Here is a 20345-nt window from a genome sequence, read left to right as displayed (position 1 = left end):
TTTTGTATGAAGAACAAGTATGCTTTATGTGTATATACAGCTCTGGCAAAAATTAAGAGACCACTGCACAGTTCTATAAAAAATCAGCTTCTCTACATGTCTAACAGCCATCCCATTCCAGTGTCAGTTGAATTCCAACCAGAGTACACCTCATTCTTCTTAATGTGCTTCTGATCACCTGATGCAAATATTATTTAATGAGAAAAAGTATAAAAAACACTGCTGTGGTCTTTACAATCCTCTTGCAATAGGACAAGCTGGATGGCAAAACAAGAGCTAGTAATATCCCAAAAGTAGTAGTAATGAAAAAATAACTTTTAACCATGCCAAAGGAATTGAAAAGAAAAGTCTTGAGTGAGTAAAAGAAGGGCCCAATTCTGGCTTTACTAGCAGAGGGATACAGTGAGTGTCATGTTGTCTCCATCCTTAAAATTTCTAAGACGGCAGTCCATTACAACAAGGTCAAGCAGCAGACATTGGAGACAACAAAGCTACAGACTGGCAGAGGTTGAAAGCGACTCTCCACTGACAGGGATGACCATATTCTTATCTGAATGTTACTCAGCAATGGCAGGATGACGTTAAGTGACCTACCAAAAAAATGGCAAATGGCAGCTGGGGTGAAGTGCACGGCAAGAACAGTTAGTAACAGGCTCCTAGAGGCAGAGCTCAAGTCATGTAAAGCTAGAAAAAAGCCTTTCATCAATGAGAAGAAAAGGAGAGCCAGGCTGACGTTTCCAAAGACCATAAGGATTGGACCATAGAGGACTGAATTAAGGTAATCTTCTCTCATGAGTCTAATTTTCAGTTTTGACCAACATCTGGTCGTCTAATGGTTAGACGGAGACCTGGAGAGGCGTACAAGCCACAGTGTCTTGCAGCCACTGTGAAATTTGGTGAATGGGTCGGTGATGATCTGGGGATGCTTCAGCAAGGCTGGAATTGGGCAGATTAAACTTTGCAAAGGACGTATGAATCAAGCCACATAGAAGGCTATCCTGGAAAAGAAGTTGCTTCCTTCTGCTCAGGCAATGTTCCCCAACTCTGAGGACTGTATTTTTCCAGCAGGACAATGCACCATGCCACACAGCTTGGTCAATCAATGAGTAAATGAAGGACCACCACATCAAAACCCTATCATGGCCAGCCCAATCTCCAGACCTAGACCTCATTTAAAATATTTCAAAAAAACTGACCAGCACATACAAGTGTGAACAGGTGCTAGCTGAAAAAACATAGTAAATATAAGATGCATACAGCTGCACACTAAAAAGCCAACAATGTATAAGGGAACTCTGGTACTGCATTACTGCTATATGAAAAAAAGAGATTTTTAGTTTAAGTATTGGCCAATGCATGTAAGCTGGACCTAACGGCAAGGTAATCTCTATAAGGTACCCGGATTATAGAGATTACCTTGCCGTTGGTAACCGGGCTTACTTGCATTGGCCAATACATAAACTAAAAATCTCATTTTTCATAAAGCAGTAATGCAGTACCAGAGTTCTCTTATACATTGTTGGCTTTTTAGTGTGCAGCTGTATGCATCTTATATAAACCCCATTGAAAACCTCTGGAATGTAATCAAGAGGAAGATGGATAGTCACAAGCCATCAAACAAAGAAGAACTGCCAGGAGTGGCATAAGGTCACCCAAAAGCAGTGTGAAAGACTGGTGGAATGCATGCCAAGACGCATGAAAGCTGTGATTAAAAATCAGGGTTATTCCACAAACTATTGGATTCTTAACTCTTCCTGAGTGAAAACATTAGTATTGTTATTTCTAAATGATTATGAACTTGTTTTCTTTGCATTATTTGAGGTGTCTGAAAGCAATGCATTTTTTTGTTATTTTGACCATTTCTCATTTTCAGAAAATAAATACAAAATGTATTTCTTGGAAACTTGGAGACATGTTACCAGTAGTTTATAGAATAAAAGAACAATTTACATTTTACTCAAAAATATACCTATAAAAGAGAAAAATCAGAAAAACTGAAAATGTTGCAGTGGTCTCTTAATTTTTGCCAACGCTGTATCGATCTATCTAAAGATTATATATATATATATATATATATATATATACACACAAACATACATACATACATATATATATATATATATATATATATATATATATATATTGTGAGGTAGCGCGGTCGGCTGCGCAGCAGAAGACACGGGATCCAGGCATATAGGTTCACAGCACACGGTGTTTAATGTCCAAACAAAAATCCACAGCAATATACATGTCTCTCCAGCAGAGACTCAGGGAGTTGTGATCACTCCCTCACACCCGGCACACCTGCCCCTCGTTCCTGTTTCCATTTAACCCTTCCTTCAGCCTGTAGGGAAACAGCATTAACCCTAGAGTGGATCCACTTTCTATCATGGAGTGAGCACAACCGGGGCGAGACATACCGGCCGTCATAGATAACCCCGGTCACAGTCTCACAATATATATATATATACACATATGCATATATATACTAGCTTTAGTACCCGACATTACCCGAGATAGTAACTTTCTCTCTGTCTTTCGCCCAGTCTCTTTCTCCCTGTCTGTCTCCCTCTCTCTTTCTGTCTCTTTCCCTGTCTGTATCTCTCTTTCCCTGTCTTTCCCTCTCTGTCTTTCCCTGTATGTCTCTTTGTCTGTCTGTCTCTGTATGTCTCTTTCCTTGTCTTTTCCTTTTTTTGTCTCATTCTCTATCTTTCCCTGTCTTTCTGTCTGTCTCTTTGTCTGCGACTGTCTGTATATTTCCCTATCTGTCTCTTTGTCTATCGCTTTCCCTTTTTGTCTCTTTCCTTATCTTTCCCTTTCTGTCTCTTTCCCTTTGTCTGTCTCTTTGTCTGTGTCTGTCTGTATCATTACCTGTCTGTATGTGTCTGTCTCTTTCCTTGTCTTTCATTGTCTTTCCCTGTCTTTCCCTTAGTCTGTGTCTGTCTGTCTCTTTCTCTGTCTGTCTTTTTTCTATGTCTCTTTTCCTGTCTGTCTCTTTCCCTGTCTTTCATTTCTGTTTCTTTCCCTGTCTTTCCCATTGTCTGTCTCTTTGTCTGTGTCTGTCTGTATCTTTACCTGTCTGTATGTGTCTGTCTCTTTCCTTGTCTTTCATTGTCTTTCCCTTTCTGTCTCTTTCCCTGTCTTTCCCTTTGTCTGTGTCTCTCTGTCTCTTTCCCTGTCTGTCTTTTTCCCTGTCTGTCTCTTTCCTTGTCTTTCCTAGTCTCTCCCTTTCCTCGTCTGTCCCTTTCCCCGTCTGTCCCTTTCCCCATCTGCCCCTTTCCCCATCTGTCCCTTTCCCCGTCTGTCCCTTTCCCCGTCTGTCCCTTTCCCCGTCTGCATTGTGACACGCCAACATTCTTCTGAAGGTCTGGCTGGATTGTGGCTCTCAGCTACATTGATTTTAATGGAAGCAGTTTTTTTTGGCAAATAACTGTAAAGCGCGGGGTTAACTTTTCGTCTCTAAACATAGTCTTTGACGTTCCCTGAGTTTAAATGAGGCAGCTGTGCAATATTTCGTGATTGTAAATGCGACTGTGAGTATTCCTTTAGCAGACATGCACACACATATACATACACTCAGCTTTATATATATATATATATATATATATATATATATCTATATTGCAGTTTAAGAAAAAACTTCTGACTTTACGTGCTCCTTTTATCAATAATTCACTTTCTATTCTATTGAATCTTCCTTTAATTGGCTTTAGCAGACAGTGTTGACAGAATACTCCAGTGATTTTCTTTTTTAATACAGAATACATGAAATAGTCTTCATTTTCTTTATTAGTTGTACACATACTTCTGTTGGCAATATTAACAAATTTTCTTAAGTACCATATTACAAGTAAACACTGCTTTTCCAAGCTTGGCTAGGCAACCGCTGGATCACCAGCTTCTGTAGACCGCTCAGTCTGTGCAAGCACTGCCATCCAGTAGACATATCATATAGTGGTAAATATACATGTAAGGCAATAATGACAATGGCTATATTCTCTGTAACGTCTATTGTTATTTTGTGCTCTGATTAGCAGCTTGCATAAATGACAGGATCTGGCACATCGTCCTGCTGCTCATATGTAAGAAAACTACAATACTCCCTGCATATATAAGAGTACATGAAGGGAGTTCCTCATTTTACAAAGTATAAAAACAAAAATTTAAGACATAACTCTTAAATATCTAACGGGCTAACAATAGTGAAGTCTGAATCTTTGCTGTTGTTGCTGCTGTCATCATCTGGGCTCGAGCTAAGTATACTTGAAGGTGTGTTTCCACCCATAAGTGGATCAGAGAAGGTCAGTGCAGGTGGTGAAGGTTCTTTTTTCGGATCTGTAGCTTGGTGTTTCTGCAATGTATCTTTTGGTTGTAAGTCTTGGTCATAGCCAAGGCTGTCATCTTCCTTCCGGATCAAAATGTAGTCTTCTGTGTGCCGAGACTCTGTGTTTTCAGACAAGTCATCTTCAACCTAAGAGAAATATGCAGTTATGGTTAACAAGCTTTACAGTTTTGCAGTCTACCCCTTACAGTATAAAAAGGTTAATTTTCTTATTTGCACTAAAAGGTTAAAGCAACGACTAGGTTAGCTGCCTTGGTGCCAGAGTGGACACAGCTTTTATATGTCTACTTGGTTGTAAAAAATCAAAATATCCAGGCAGCACTCTCAATCCATAGCGCCCGAAACAAGGGACGGCATCCACAATATGCAGCAAATAAAGGATCGGCACTTCAAACTTTAGAAATGATTATAAGAGTTTTATTCCATAATTATTCAGGATACAAGTAAAAAAAAGAATGCGTTTTCGGCTAATAAGCCTTGGTGGAAAAAGGCTTATTAGCCAAAAATGTGTTATTTTTTCTACTTGGTTGTATAAATATCATATAATGAACCCAGTGCCTCCAAGAGTGGCACCTTAGGTGGTTGCAGCCTATAAAGCTGCATTCACCATTCTTGTAGATGTTTCCAGAAACAGTCACTAAGATTACTGTCCTAACGTCCTAGCTTAACTCCTAAAATGCGGTAGGTCAAATACCTTTAACGATTGTTCATCTCATAGGCAAGTAACCAAAGGAAAGTCTGTGCCAATATCAAACTACCAATGAAGGTTGGGAGATTTCAGCTCAAAAGTTATATAGAACTATGAATGCTACTCTGCCCTACAATACAACCTGTAAACTAGGATCAAGTTGACCAAGCCGGCTATTTACAGCCTTCAGGTGGTCGAACATTGATGCCTGTTCCTAATATTTTTTAATGCAATCTAATTGTTCATTTCTTATAAAGTTCTTAACATGCAAGGAAAATATCCAACAGAAGAGCACATTTTACGACAATGTGCTCTAACTAAAACCATGTTGAGCTGTCATTTTTTATATTCCAACTAGCATATTGCTATAACATATGCAAGTATTTACTGGCCACTATCCAGTTGTGGAATGATGGCTGTGATCCAAGGGTAGATGGAGGACTTGCCCAAAGCATCTGAAAACACATATCGCTAGGAATCAACAAAAACTCTGATGTGGTTGAGCGGGAAAAGAGAAACCTACAGACAAATGGATCCAAATATTACGATTTGATATGTGTTGTTATGACACAGACTTGTCAGGGGTCAAGTACCGAGCTCACGTCAGATTTAGGAAACATACAGTGACATGAAGCATGTTTCCAACTAGTCTTCTCCGTTGCTGACTAAATGAATAATGACAGAACATACGAGCAGTAGCTCCCTCACATAATGACCTTACACATGATGCCACATGTCTTTTTGACATGATCTGGTAACAAAATCAAGCACAAGAATAATAGGTGGACGCATACTGTGTTGGGATGTTTGGGAAGTGTTCAGCGTATTTCACCTACTAAACAATAAAAGGAAATCATACAGGTGGATTTCATGTCGGGACCCCAAGATCTTGAGCCGAGAGCCCTTAACAAGCAGTAACACATACAGTACTAAATAAGAAGCAGACAGTAATTTTCAACAGGCATCTGATTTTGCGGACGGCCTTGGAAGTTGGCTCTTATCTTACAGACCCATAATCTTTCTAATTTATCAATATATATATATATATATATATATATATATATATATATATATATCTAATAAGATAGCCCTTTTTTCCTAAAATAAAGTAGAAAAAGAGTTCGAGAATGGTTACCATGCCCATGTAATGATATTTTGGCTCTAACATCAAGTCTTTCTTCTGTCACGGTTAGGCCTAAGACACACTGCATGAAAATGGGAGCGAGTGGAGTGCGATAAAACATCGCATTCCACTCGGACCAATATTAGCCTGTGTGTCAGCACCCATGAGCGATTATTTTCTCAGCCCTAATCGGACCGAGAAAGCAATTGCAGCATGTTGCGACTGTAATGCAATCCTGTTTTCTCTCGCACCCATTCAAGTCTATGGGGTGAGAGAGAAATCGCACTGCACTCGCAGTACACCGGTGTACCGCGAGTGCAGGGTGAGAATGGCAATAGCCGGCTACGGAGGAGAGAGGGAGATAAATCCCTCCCTCTCCTCCGCAGCACCGGCCCGCCCCTCCTCAGAGCTGGCCCGCCCATCGCAGCTGAGGTCCGATCGCATGATCGGACCTCAGTCGCAGTGACACTCACATGACACTTGGCTCCCGCTGTGTTGCCAGCGTGAGCCGAGTGTCATGCGAGGATCGCATTGGTCCCCCATATGTCCCCGGCCTTAGAGTTGAAACGTCATATACATGGGCATTTAATAAAAACAAACACTTTTTCCCCATTTATTTGAATGGAAGTGGTGCCTCTTATTTTTCTATTCATCTAATTTATTTGACTTTTTTTTCTAAAGTCTCACTATGGCAATACCTGATGTGACCGTGGCATTTTATGGGATAAGAACTCCCGCATCTCTCCTTCTTTCATCTGCATGCTGGAGCAGTAATGATCATCAGTGATGGTAATCTGCTCATTCTCTTCAGCCTCAAGATGACTTTGGTTGAATCGCAGCGATCCTTTCAAAATATCCTTTACCTGAAAATACCAGTATTCTGAATGAATTCAATCCTGAATTATCTACCCAAAAGAGCTTAGTGTTAAAATGTCATTGATAAGATATCGATCGAACAACTGCTCCAGCCTGGAACTATAATACATCTTTATTATATAATGTAGCAATATAATTAGTATATGTAATATTGTGAGATTAATCTAACCTTTCCTATGAGAGGCCTTTAGAGGAAAATATTACATATAGTGCTACTGATTAGTCAAATGTGTTGATATCTTATTTAACAATCATTAGGATATTTCACTACATATAATTTATGTAAATCTCACAAGCTTAAAAAGTCATCTTTTTTATTCAGTTATTGATCAGACTTTATAAAGTTATGAATTTTCATTCTATTCTTCACTACCATATTTTGCTTTCTTCCATCATTCTACCATGCTGAAAGTGCTGTTTTATCTGCCTTATTTATTGTGTCTTAGTAGCTGATTTGAACTGCAGGTCTAGCAAAGATACTAAGGGGTACTTTGCACGTTGCGACATCGCTACTGCGATATCGTCGGGGTCAAATTGAAAGTGACGCACATACGGCGCCGGTAACGACGTCGCAACGTGTAAAGCCTAGATAAACAATCGCAAAAGCGTCGTAAATCGGCGATCTGTGTAGCGTCGGTCATTTCCATAATGTCGCACCAATAGGAGATACGATGTTGTTCCTGCGGCAGCATACATCGCTGTGTGTGAAGCCGCAGGAGCGAGGAACATCTCCTTACCTGCCTCCACCGGCAATGAGGAAGGAAGGAGGTGGGCGGGATGTTTACGTCCCGCTCATCTTCGCCTCTCCGCTTCTATTGGCCGCCTGCCGTGTGACGTCGCTGTGACGCCGCACGACCCGCCACCTTTGGAAGGAGGCGGGTTGCCGGCCAGAGCGACGTCGCAGGGCAGGTAAGTGCGTGTGAAGCTGTCGTAGCGATAATGTTCGCTACGGCAGCTATCACAAGATATCGCATGTGCGACAGGGGCGGGTACTATCGCGCTCGGCATCGCTAGCATCGGCAAAGTACCCCTTACTCCTGTGACCTTCTCTGCCCTCCTCCCCATGCAGAGACACTATCTATAAAGGCCTTCCCTGTTTGAGCATGGGGGATGGGAGCAAAGGCGCTCACACAGGAGTAAGGATCTTTGCTAGCACTTTCAGCATTGGTGTTAAAGATAGAAGGAAGCAAAAAAGCTAATAAAAGATGTAACAAAGATTTATAACTTTAATACTAGCGTGTGTATATCATCATTCTATCAGATATGGAAGGGTCACCAGATTGAAGACAACCTTAAATTAGTGTGGATAGACCACAGAAAAGGATGTTTTTAGCAATGCTTAAGGAATTTACAGTGAAAAGATATAGAGGAAGCATAACTTCCTAAACTAATAAAAATAACAAAGTTATTGTGCTCGCTCATCCCCGGATCATGGGACAATAATCAGGAACAAGCAGTCTTATGAAGCTCATTTGCCAATTATTGGCCAGTGTAAATGGGTCTTAAAGTGAATCTGATAGCAGAATATTGCTGTCCAAACCATGATGACCCTGGTGTCATTTCAGCCATATATGTGAAACTCTGAAAGGCTGGAGAGCTTAAAAGAAAACACGTTTTAAAGCTGGCATGAAACCATGTCACTTGAGTGACTACTCTGAAAGACCTGTCACTTGAGGGGCAGGGTGAAGCCCCCAAGCACTAACTCCCATAAGAATAAATGGAGCGTCAGTGCACATGATCAACCACTGCTCCAGCCCTGGTTTTTGGGATTGGTCGAGGTCCTAACAATTATCCCCTATCCAATGTATAGGGGACAATTTTCAAAATTGAGAACATCTCTTTAATACTAGGAAATTTGTAATACACAACTGGTTGAAACCCAAGACATGTAGAAAAAATTACTTAAATAGCCTGATACATGAAGACCAGCATTGTTCACTCCAGTCTTGATGAAGAGATGGCCTGGAGTCATACTCTCCTGTTGATGAAGAAGTGCATGCCTCAGGATTGTCGCATGAGTGACCTCTGTGTGCTCCTGCCACAAATCCTACTATAGTACCTGCTGGGATAAGATTTGTAGTGTAGTGAACACCACCACATGTCCTGAATTTGGGTGGTGGTCGCCACAATCTGGTTTCCCTCTGCCCACTTTGTTGGAGCTGGGCAAAAATGGCATGAAAAAGCTAAAAGTAACAAAATTTTAACAAAGCTACCAGTTGTGCCAAATCATTAGCTTATCAAAGCTTTTTACACAGGAATACTGGAATAAAAGCTTTGATGATATATTATATTCACTTATAGTTAAAATGGTTGTCCACATTAATATAATCCCTAACTGCCCTGCTGATAAGGTGGTCACTGGTGGCTGTAAAGTGACTAGGCTTAAGAGAGAAGAATAATAAAGATGTAATTTAATGCTATGAAATGCAGCAATAAATACCTGTTTCAACACTGCTAAAGACACCTGGATTTTGTCTTCTCTTTCCAGCTTTTCTTGTAAGACGACATCCTGAATATGTCCTGTTATAGATCAGACAGAATTGAAAAAATCAGAAAGGAAGTTCTATATCCATCATGCTGCTATCATGTATGATGAAACTTTTAGCAGCTGACATACAGTATATAAAAATTAGTACACCGCTTAAATTTTCAATTAGGGGTGTACTTACTTTTGATGCCAGCATTTTAGACATTAATGGCTGTGTATTGAGTTATTTAGAGGGCACAACAAATTTACACTTTTATGCAATCTGTACACTTACTACTTTACATTGTATCAAAGTGACATATCTTCAGTGTTGTCCCATGAAAAGATATAATAAAATATAAAAAAAAACGTGAGGGGTGTACTCACTTTTATGATATATTGTATGTAGTTAAATGCTGTACTGGTAAAATCAATGTGAAAATTACTGATAAAAATGCAGAAGTTGTAAAAAGGTCAATAAATGATAAAACACGTACTGTAACCATACTGTAGTGAAACCAATGATCCAGTAGTGACGAAGCACCAAACATTTTCATGGAGAATAAACTAACTAAAAACAAAGTATTGTTTCATTAGAAACCAGAGACTACGTCTTGAGATCTAAATATGAATTGATAGAATTGAGCGACAAGACCAGTAAACACCAGATTACAGAATCTTACAACAAAGTGAGTTTATATCTACATGTATCTATATATGTATATATGTATCTACAGTGTGTCCACCCATATTCTGTCCACCACCATTAACGTTTCGAGATAAAAATGATAACTCCATTGTTTTCCACCAGGTGGCGCAATAGGTGGTTTCACTGCGTAGCACATGTCTACTTTACTATACCTAGACACCACTTCTATGCCTATACCTGCCGCAGTTCTCAAGTTAATGGCGGTGGACAGGATATGGGTAGACACACTGTATATGTATCTGTATTTTTGTTAGTAAATTATAATATTAGTGGGCTGAACTTGATTCATGTTTTATGAATGGTTCAGGCAAACATTCTTGTATGGTAATACCAAGGGTACAGTTCAGCTCTAAGGTCAGTAACATTAAAGAATGTTTACATCAATGGGATAAATCATGTCCAGCAGGTTAGAAAAGCTAAAAATATGTGTTTTGTCTGCAAGAGTTGGGCACCGCTCATATGCTGTAATAGTTGTGCATCCATCGCAATGGAGAAGCAGGAGAAAGCAATAGAGGTCTTTTGAAAATCCAATTCAATTGGTCTGGTAAACGCAGACCGATCACACTACCAATCACTATTTCTGCAGGGTGCATTCCAATTAGAATTCTCAATAGTGTTTAGATATGAGAAGGTCAATTTAAAATGAACAAGTCACCAGGATTTTCATATATAAGCTAATGACAGTGCTATACTGGCACTATCAGGCTGATTCTATACATACCTTTAGTGGTCATACCCATATGACCAGCTGGTATCAGCTTTGTTGGCTGAGGCCCCACCCCTTCTGGTCACATGGGTATGACCTCACCACAGGTCCTGCAAGTAAAAATCGATTGTATAATACTTATGCTAATTCTAACAGGGGGAGGGGATAACTATGAATACCCCCCAGATATTATCTGATCCTCAGCTGCTGTCACTCAAGAAGCTGATGATTTAATAAACTTAACTTTCTTGGATTTCAAAATCTAAACATCCGAGCTCACCACTACAGATATGTATAGAATCAGCCTGATAGCGCCAGTATAGCACTGGTGATTGGTGCGCTTTATGGCTATGTTTCCTCTATGTGCACATTTGAAGAAATGTTTAAAAGTAATGGTTACATATCTATGCATTATCTACACAATTTATGCAGTTGTAAAATGAACGCTTTTTTATATAATAGAAATAAGAGCCAATTGTTACTTTTCATTGTGATATTTGAATTCAGCAGAGATCAGAGGACCCGTGGAACTTTGAGTTTGCCTGGACTTTATTGAAATAGCTACTGGGTATCAATTCACTAGTAAATAATAGGAATAGCAAAGTGAAGAGAAAGACATACGCCTAAAACTTAGCCTTTAATCTAATGTATTATTAAAAATCCACAATGGACCTAAAAAAACAAACAGACCACTAAAACAGCCAATACACTCATACACGGTAGAGGACCAATTGGCTGATCACACAGTTTGATACGTGGAATGTGACATTCATATATGTAGTTAGCACACTGTACCGCACAATATACCAGCAGTAATGAACATGTAATGAATATCACATACTATACAGCCACAATAAACACATGCCAGAACTACAGCTGGCGGTGAGTACAGGATGAAAAAAGGAACGGTCTTACCCCGTCTGCCGTGTCACCCTTTCCCTGTACCAAATGGAGCACTTATTGCTGGGTGTTTCTGGTAACCATAACATATGAGATCGCCTGGTCCTTAATCTAGATGACTCAGGTCTCCACAGGTTCCAATACAGTATCCAGCAGTTGTGCAGGATACTGCTGGATACTGTATTGGAACCTGTGGAGACCTGAGTCATCTAGATTAAGGACCAGGCGATCTCATATGTTATGGTTACCAGAAACACCCAGCAATAAGTGCTCCATTTGGTACAGGGAAAGGGTGACACGGCAGACGGGGTAAGACCGTTCCTTTTTTCATCCTGTACTCACCGCCAGCTGTAGTTCTGGCATGTGTTTATTGTGGCTGTATAGTATGTGATATTCATTACATGTTCATTACTGCTGGTATATTGTGCGGTACAGTGTGCTAACTACATATATCAATGTCACATTCCACGTATCAAACTGTGTGATCAGCCAATTGGTCCTCTACCGTGTATGAGTGTATTGGCTGTTTTAGTGGTCTGTTTGTTTTTTTAGGTCCATTGTGGATTTTTAATAATACATTAGATTAAAGGCTAAGTTTTAGGCGTATGTCTTTGCCTGGACTTTAGTTAAAAGTTTGATTTGGGACCCGCACTTGACCACGGAAGCCGAACCCTATATAAGTCAATGGCAACCTGAACTTTGGTGTTGAAATATAGCTGTAAAATGGTAGTAATAAGGGCTAAGGGGTTGTTAAAGGAAGCAAAATGGGGGACAATTGCCCTGCAAACAAATGTGGCTAGGGAATAAAAAAAAAGACATAGGGTCCCCCTTGTTTTTGATAACCAGTAACCAACAAGGTAAAGCAGCCCTCAGCTGTCTGCTTTACCTTGGCTGGTTATCAAAAATAGAGGTGATCCTTTGCCACAAATCCAATTCGAGTCCCTGTTGGAATAAGATTTGTAGTGTAGTAAAAGCCACCGCTTGTCATGTCATGTCATGCAGGCAATAGGAAGGGAGAATAACATGTCTAAATTTAAATCCCCAATTGGTTGACTGAGTTTACACCAATATTTTGATGCAGGTTGGCACATTGTATGTTACACCTTTTTCCTGTTTTGACATGCTTTCTTGATAAATGTGGAATAAGCCTTGTTACCCTGGAGTATTTCATTTATGAAATCTCGCACAGTTACTTATTAGGTACTTCATTAACTGACATAACATAGAAGACGTGCATCTGGGAGACCATACCTCTAAGGGAAGAGTATAAATTACATATGGACATATGGCATCAGAAGAAGCGCCCTAAGTGGCAAAGAGTCCTTTAGCATGAGGTTGTAGAATGGTATCTAGTATGGGACTAGTGCGTAAGGCCTTAAACTAAGGAAGGAATGTAGGCCTCCCATATGATGAGAGGTTGAAAAAGTTAGATATATTTAGCTTAGAATAAAGACGTCTCAGAGGAGATCTCAATTATATGTAGAAATACATGTTTGGTGAATATAAAGGACTGGCACCTGACTTATTCCTTCCAAAGACAATACAAAGGACCAGTGGGCATTCACTGCGAGTGGAAGAAAAGCGATTCTGAGAGCTAAATAGGAAAGGGTTCTTTACAGTTAGAGCAGTCAGACTGTGGAATGCCCTACCACAAGAGGTAGTAATGGCAGATACTATAACAGCTTTCAAAAAAGGGCTGGATGATTTCCTCAGTACACACAACATTGTTGGTTATAAGTGACTTAGTGACAAAATGTTGAATTGGTGGAGGAAGGTTGAACTAGATGGACCTAGGTCTTTTTTCAACCTAAGTAACTATGAATGTTTTCTCTAATGTACGTGTAACCCTTCCATTATCGCCACAGACTTCAGTACAAACCAGGTGGATAATTTTATTTAACTCATTTCTAATATTCTGTCCAGACTGAGAAATTGGAAAGTTTATTCTGTAGGTTACTAAGAATCGCCATTGCCGAGTTTCCATAGCAACAACCATTCTTGCTGTTTCCTTATGCTTATCACCGTACACAGCTGGAGTGAAACGTGCCGCTGATTGCAGGGCCACTTCTTGTTATGTAACCTTGAAGATTTACTTACTGGTTTAAAGGCAAAGGTGGAGTTTTATGCAAGGAAAGGTAAATGAATCCTTAGCAGTTAAATCACTCATACATTCTGGGCATGTGTCATAGGCTGTGTGATTGCTGGGATGAATTTTCTTCCCTTTTTCACAATCTAATGTACTAGGCAGAGCCATAGACCGGCCTATACTTATATATGTACTATCTACTTACCGTATATTATGAATGAACAAGGTTTAGTGATCATCATAGACCGCAATTGCACATTTTATTTTTTTTTTTTAATACCTTATTAACCATTAGAAAAAGTCCATAGACCTAAAACACATGCATAAATACATAAACCCATGACCGAAAATAAATAAAATTAAATAAATGTGTCCCCCACCCCTTCCTGGTGAGGATGACATTTTTTTATTGTGATTGAATTTAGAAATAGACCCAGATTCTTTACTGTAAGAGCACTGAAATTGCGAAACTTTCTGTGATTGTGCAATGGTTGATTCACTAAATATATTCAAAGAAGGCCTGGTTGCTTTTTTTGATAATTATATTATAGATTTTGCGATGGGATGATGATCCAGGGATTTAGGCTGATTCCATATGTGGAGTCGGTAAGAAATATTTTCCCTGTTATAGGACAATTAGCATCTGCCTCATAGGGTTTTACTTTCCTTCTTCTGGATCAACATGTTAGGTTATAGGTTTAACACGATGAACTTGTATCTTCTTTCAACCTTAAAACCTTGAAACTATGGGAACACATAACATTTGCACTTGATCATCCTTCTATCCATTGATCTTTTGCTCCATATGGAGATAAGTTACAACCAAAGAGTCTGGCAGAGGCTTCTTCTCCACTGCCTATTAGAAACACAGCCAGTTCATATGTGCCAACCATGTATGTTTATATAGGAGCTTGGAGGAATTGATGCCAGCCTGAAAAGCAATCCTTATAGCTGTTTTGAAGGTTTTTTTTTTGTGTTTTTGTGACAGTTAAGCGGGCTTTACACGCTACGATTTCGCTACAGCGATCTCGTTGGGGTCACGGATTTTGTGACGCACATCCGGCCGCTGTAGCGATGTCGTAGCGTGTGACTTCTAGGAGCGATTTTGGATCGTTACAAAAACGTCCAAAATCGCTCCTCGCTGACATGGGGGTCCGCTGCCAGTTATCGCTGCTGTCGCTGGGGTGAAGTTGATCTTCGTCCCTGCGGCAGCACGCATCGCTACGTGTGACGCCGCAGGAATGAGGATCATCTCCTTACCTGCCTCCGGCCACAATGCGGAAGGAAGGAGGTGGGCGGGATGTTATGTCCCCCTCATCTCCGCCCCTCCGCTTTCATTGGGCGGCCGATTAGTGACGTCGATGTGACGCCGAACGGACCGCCCCCTTAGAAAGGAGGCGGTTCGCCGGTCACAGCGATGTCAAAGGGCAGGTAAGTATGCGTGATGGGGGTGCGCGATTATGTGCGCGACGGGCAGCGATATGCCCGTCGCGCACAAACGATGGGGCCGGGTCTCATGCTAGCGATATCGGGCAGGATATTGCAGCATGTAAAGCCACCCTTAGTGTCATTAGATGGCTACATCCAAGCAATGGCTTCAACAGTGATGCTTGACTGAACAACACATGATCACTGATTGGCTGCAAGGGTCACGTGAATAATATATTACACAGAATCAGCTGTCGAAGCAACAGCATTGGAATGGCAGGGGATTTAAAATGTGAGATATGCTATAGCCTATTAGGCAAAGTTTATGAGATCCTGGAAGACCCCTTTGAAAACACCTTACCATTCCATAAAATGCCGTCACTTCATGATCAGTGGTTGTCATTGATCCTGAGAATTAGGGGGAAGTAGTGGTTCTTTACCGCTTTGTTCTCTTTACTATTTTCCCTTGCTGGGCAGGAAACTCCATCCAAGAGAGTGAGGCGGTGTGGAAGATGAGACAGCATCAGAGGTACACAGCTTTGTGGCCAAGAGCATGGATGTGCAGAGAAAAATTAGGGGGGATATAGAACAACACTAGCTCTGAGTCCCCTTCATAGGACTGTGGGGCTCCAAAAGGTCGTACCCCTGTTTATCAAAAAAGTACTGGAATACCTTATACAATATTAAAATTACCTACTATCTTGTCTTTATATTAAAAATATTTTTTTTTAAGACTTTTTGTTTTTACTTTCCAAATTACTTATCTTACAATTTTCACTTTAATCATTAAAAGCAATGATCAATGATAGGCTGATACGTTCTGTAGAGTTCAGTTTTTAGCAGTTATCTCATTATCACGACAGACAGAATTACCATGAAAAGGATCATATATACTGATAACACAGGATCCACCATTCACAATAGGTGATGGTCACAGCTCACCTCCTCCTACTCTGCACTGGTCTTTGCATTGGCCTCACTTAACATTTCTAAAAACTTCAACAATGGAAGTCAATTTGCATCTCCAGACTATAAGTCTTATAGTCCATGTAGATGCTAAAACGAATATCTCTAAATTAAATTTCCAACAGCTCAGGCAAAGATGGCCACTCCACAATCATGTGCAGAAAATAGAATACAAATCTACATATGATTATTAAAATTTTCTGTTCATAGAGCCTAAAGGCTTTTCCCGAATGCTTAGGATCCTATGGGAGAACAAATGTTAAAGAGAAGCTGATACATGCTGCTCATAGATAGAGCAGCATATATCAGACAATGGCGCCATGATCTCAGTCATACCTGGCTGAACTCATACAGTCTGTGTCGGACACATGCTGCCCGTGGATTGATCAGCATGTATCCACTGTCAGGTTCCCATTAAAGGGAAAATGATAATAAAATGATGTTATAAAACAGATTTAAAGGGATAATGCTTTTACCCTGCAGATATAGAGTGAATCTGAAAATTAATAGCATTAATGAGTGTGCCTGGCCACAGAACTGAAAGGTGTGGCATTTGAGAGAAAATTAACTTTATTTCTACCAGGAGCCACCAGTTTTCAGCTATGCAGGCGGGCTGACACAACTACAGTCACTGCACACAGTACTTTGACTGACAGCTGGCTCAGAAGTGCATCAGTACAGAGCTGGCTGTCAGTCAGTGCTGGGGGCATGGTTACAACCGCCACTCTCTGTGCTGTAAGGGATGACTGTAATTGCTCCAGGCACGCCTGCATTACTGAAAGCTGGTGGCTCTGGGAAGAACTAAAGTACATTTTCTCCCAAGTACTACACTTTCAGTACAGCGGCCAGGCACCTTCATAGTGCTATAAGGCTAGTTTCACACATCAGGATTTTCGCCGGTTTGCCGGATTCGGCACACTCCAGTACAGTGTATACAGTACAATAGCAGCGCAACAAGCTCCAGTCACATGCTGTCATGTGACCGGAGCAGGTTACTCGGAGGTTGCCGTGCTGCCATTGTACTGTATCAAACTGTACTGGAGTCCGCTGAATCCGGCAAATCGGCAAAAAGCTGGATGTGTGAAACTAGCCTAACCCAGCAGATTAACCCTATATCTACATGTTATTAGCATTATTGGACCTGACAGGTTCCCTTTAATTCTTGTAGGAAAATAAGGGAAATTTGTAGCTTGTGGAGATAAAAGCAAACACATCCAGGACTAGCAAAAGAGATTCGTCCTGGGATTATTACGAACACTTAGTACCTAGGAGGATATTGTAATTACCATGTAATGAGTGAAGACTATCAGAAGTCGCAAGTGGCTAAATTGTTGCTATAGTTACCATGTAATCAGAGATTTCCATTAATCTGAGCTACATACATATTGTCCAGCTGCTGAAGAAGTATTATGCAGCAACAATAAAAAAGATTAAAGCAGGAATCTGTATTAATGTTGGTACTGTATTCACATTATTAATAAATTTGCGGGCTCAGATACAAATGCAAATATTAACTAGGCATTGGGAAAACATGAGGATCTTTTACACCTGAAAACTAGGTCCCACGAAGCATCTCAAAATACAGACTTCCCGATCAAAGGTCTCGAAGTGCGAGCATCATTGCAAAAAACAGTGTAGTGAAATCACACATTTAAAGTACAACTTCAGAGGGGTTCTTTTGTCCCCTTGTCCATACTATACTCGCCCTCCCACATTTTCACCCTTTTTCGGCACTACTCCGCTCCCACAGTGCCATCATGTGCCCATAATTTTTGATTGGCCAGAAGTTAGCAGTTAGGTCACAGGCTCAATACAAGTCTATGAGAGCCAGAATGAGGCCAGAACGAGGCTCTCATAGAGATGCATTGATTTGTAACCTCCACCACACTCCATGAAACACTGGAGCTGGTGGCCGGGCACAAATCACCGGAGACTGATGGGAGTGACGCTGATAACAGATGAAGATTGCAGCAGGTCAATATAAGACAGGTGGCAGGGAACTCAGATTTAAAGCACCACTACAGCAGGGAAATAAAAAAAAACCCGCTGGAGTGGTGCTTTAAGCTACTGCATGGCAAGGTGTGAAACTCACACCTAAATCTGCAGCCTAAATTGACATGCTGCAGATCTTAAACTCTCAGTTTACACTGTGTATATATTATGCTGCATGTACATGAGAGTTCTTAAAGGGAATCTGTCAAGTCCAATATGCACCCACAACCACGAGCAGTTCTGGGGGCATATTGCCTGCCTAACTGTCCCTATATACACTAGCATAGATAAAGGGATCTTTAGACAAAGTATTTCTAAAGATCTTTTATCTTATGCTAATGAGTGAGGGGACTAGTCCCAAGGGCGTTATATCCCACGACTAGCCGCCCTCTTAGCATGTTAGCACGCCCAAAGGGGTGTACTAACATGCTATTTATTTCAGTATCCCCAGCGGTGACACACACCTGTTTTGCTGTGACAGCGCTTCTGAATTCTGGGCACTTCCGGTCATGTGTAGTATGAAGCCGGGTGTATGTGTCCCAGGTTAAGAGAGGTCTACTGATGGGCGGCATGGTGGCTCAGTGGTTAGCACTGCAGTCTTGCAGCACTGGGGTCCTGGATTCAAATCCCACCAAGGACACCATCTGCAAGGAGTTTGTATGTTCTCCCCGTGTTTGTATGGGTTTCTTCCGGGTACTCCGGTCTCCTCCCACACTCCAAAAACATACAGATAGGGACTCTAGATTGTAAGCCCCAATGGGGACAGCTTTGCCAATGTATGTAAAGCGCTGTGGAATGAATAGCGCTATATAAATGAATAAAATTATTATTATTACTGCGCATGACTGGAAGTGCCCGGCATTCAGAAGCGCGGTCACAGCGGACACAGGTACGCGCATCACGTGCACTATAAAATGCAGGGGATTAAGGATGCACCAAAGAGCCTTCATTTAGCATTGGAAATAAAATACCATAGTTTTCCTGAAAAACTAAAGACGTGAAATCTATATTTTTAAATCCTCTGTGGAACTGTATAATTAGTTTAAATTGAGTTTTGGAGGTGAGAAACTGCCTTTAAAGTTTAGTTTTAATACAATCTGTGTTATTTTATATTTGCCGCTGTAATATGTAATTGTAAAATGTAATATTATAAAGAAAACTTCTATAATTCTGCATGCAATAAGCATCTCAGGAATAGTTCCCATGTCAGGATAGTCACTCACATTGTGGGATTATCTCAAATTTATAAACATGAACAGATATAAATTTCACTGCACCTACCTGATCATAAAGACTTTCCAATATCAATGTAAAACTGTTAGTTACACTCACAGTAATGACTTATGGTTTGTAACTGGAGACCATTCACAACTAGAAAGCCATAAAATGTGCTCGATACCATCAGCGCTACTAATTCAAATGCTTCATCTGGGAAATGTTAGGAACTGCAGTATATGAAATTGTCATGCAAGTATTATGTAATTTGCTACACGAGGCATTGCTTTGAGTATGGGTTTTATGTTAATAAATTATTATTTTAAAGGAATTGTGGTCTTTGTATAAAAGTCTGCAGTCACCCTATGTGACTAAAGACTTGTGAATCTTCACAGATGGCACACATTGTATGCTGTCAGGATTCACATGACCTCAAGTATGCGATCTGGCCACATTCCAACTAAACATGCTGAACCTCGCTCAATGTCATACTTGCTGTCATCTGATTGCCCACTCTCACCAGCAATATTGGAGAATTCTAATAGTGTGCAGTGCATTCATTAAAGGATTCAGAAGTCAGAAGACCAGGCAACCCCTTTAGGAAAGCCAACTTTTTCATTAACTGAGATTTGAGTAATTTTTTAACTTTTTATTGCCTCATTGATATTAAACTAAACTATTCCCAATAAGCATAGTGATTACAGTAATTGTCAGACAAAAATGTCAAAACGAATTATCCATCTGATTCAGTGATGTGATGCTTCCGATCATATGTGCCTTACACTTGAGTTTAAACTGATCTGGAAAATACATGTCTCCTTTTTCCGTAATTAAAGTGGGTACAGAC

General features: G+C 40.5%; 1 protein-coding gene across 2 annotated transcripts in view; it reads right to left on the bottom strand.

The window, feature by feature from the left end:
• Positions 1-3679: 3679 nt before the first annotated feature.
• TBC1D5 (TBC1 domain family member 5) overlaps positions 3680-20345 on the bottom strand; it is an 835136-nt gene continuing 818470 nt past the window's right edge. For both annotated transcript variants that reach the window (XM_075316666.1, XM_075316667.1), the window contains exons 21-23: positions 9470-9549; positions 6852-7016; positions 3680-4471 (exon numbers count right to left, since the gene is read on the bottom strand). In XM_075316666.1, the coding sequence (XP_075172781.1) occupies positions 4178-4471; positions 6852-7016; positions 9470-9549 (539 nt within the window). In that variant the 3' untranslated portion in view covers positions 3680-4177. The remainder of the gene's footprint in view (positions 4472-6851; positions 7017-9469; positions 9550-20345) is intronic.

This window comes from Anomaloglossus baeobatrachus, chromosome 6, assembly GCF_048569485.1.
Source record: "Anomaloglossus baeobatrachus isolate aAnoBae1 chromosome 6, aAnoBae1.hap1, whole genome shotgun sequence".
NCBI classification, from domain to species: domain Eukaryota; kingdom Metazoa; phylum Chordata; class Amphibia; order Anura; family Aromobatidae; genus Anomaloglossus; species Anomaloglossus baeobatrachus.
Note: the sequence above shows the minus strand (reverse complement) of the source record. Positions and strands in the feature narration are given on the sequence as shown.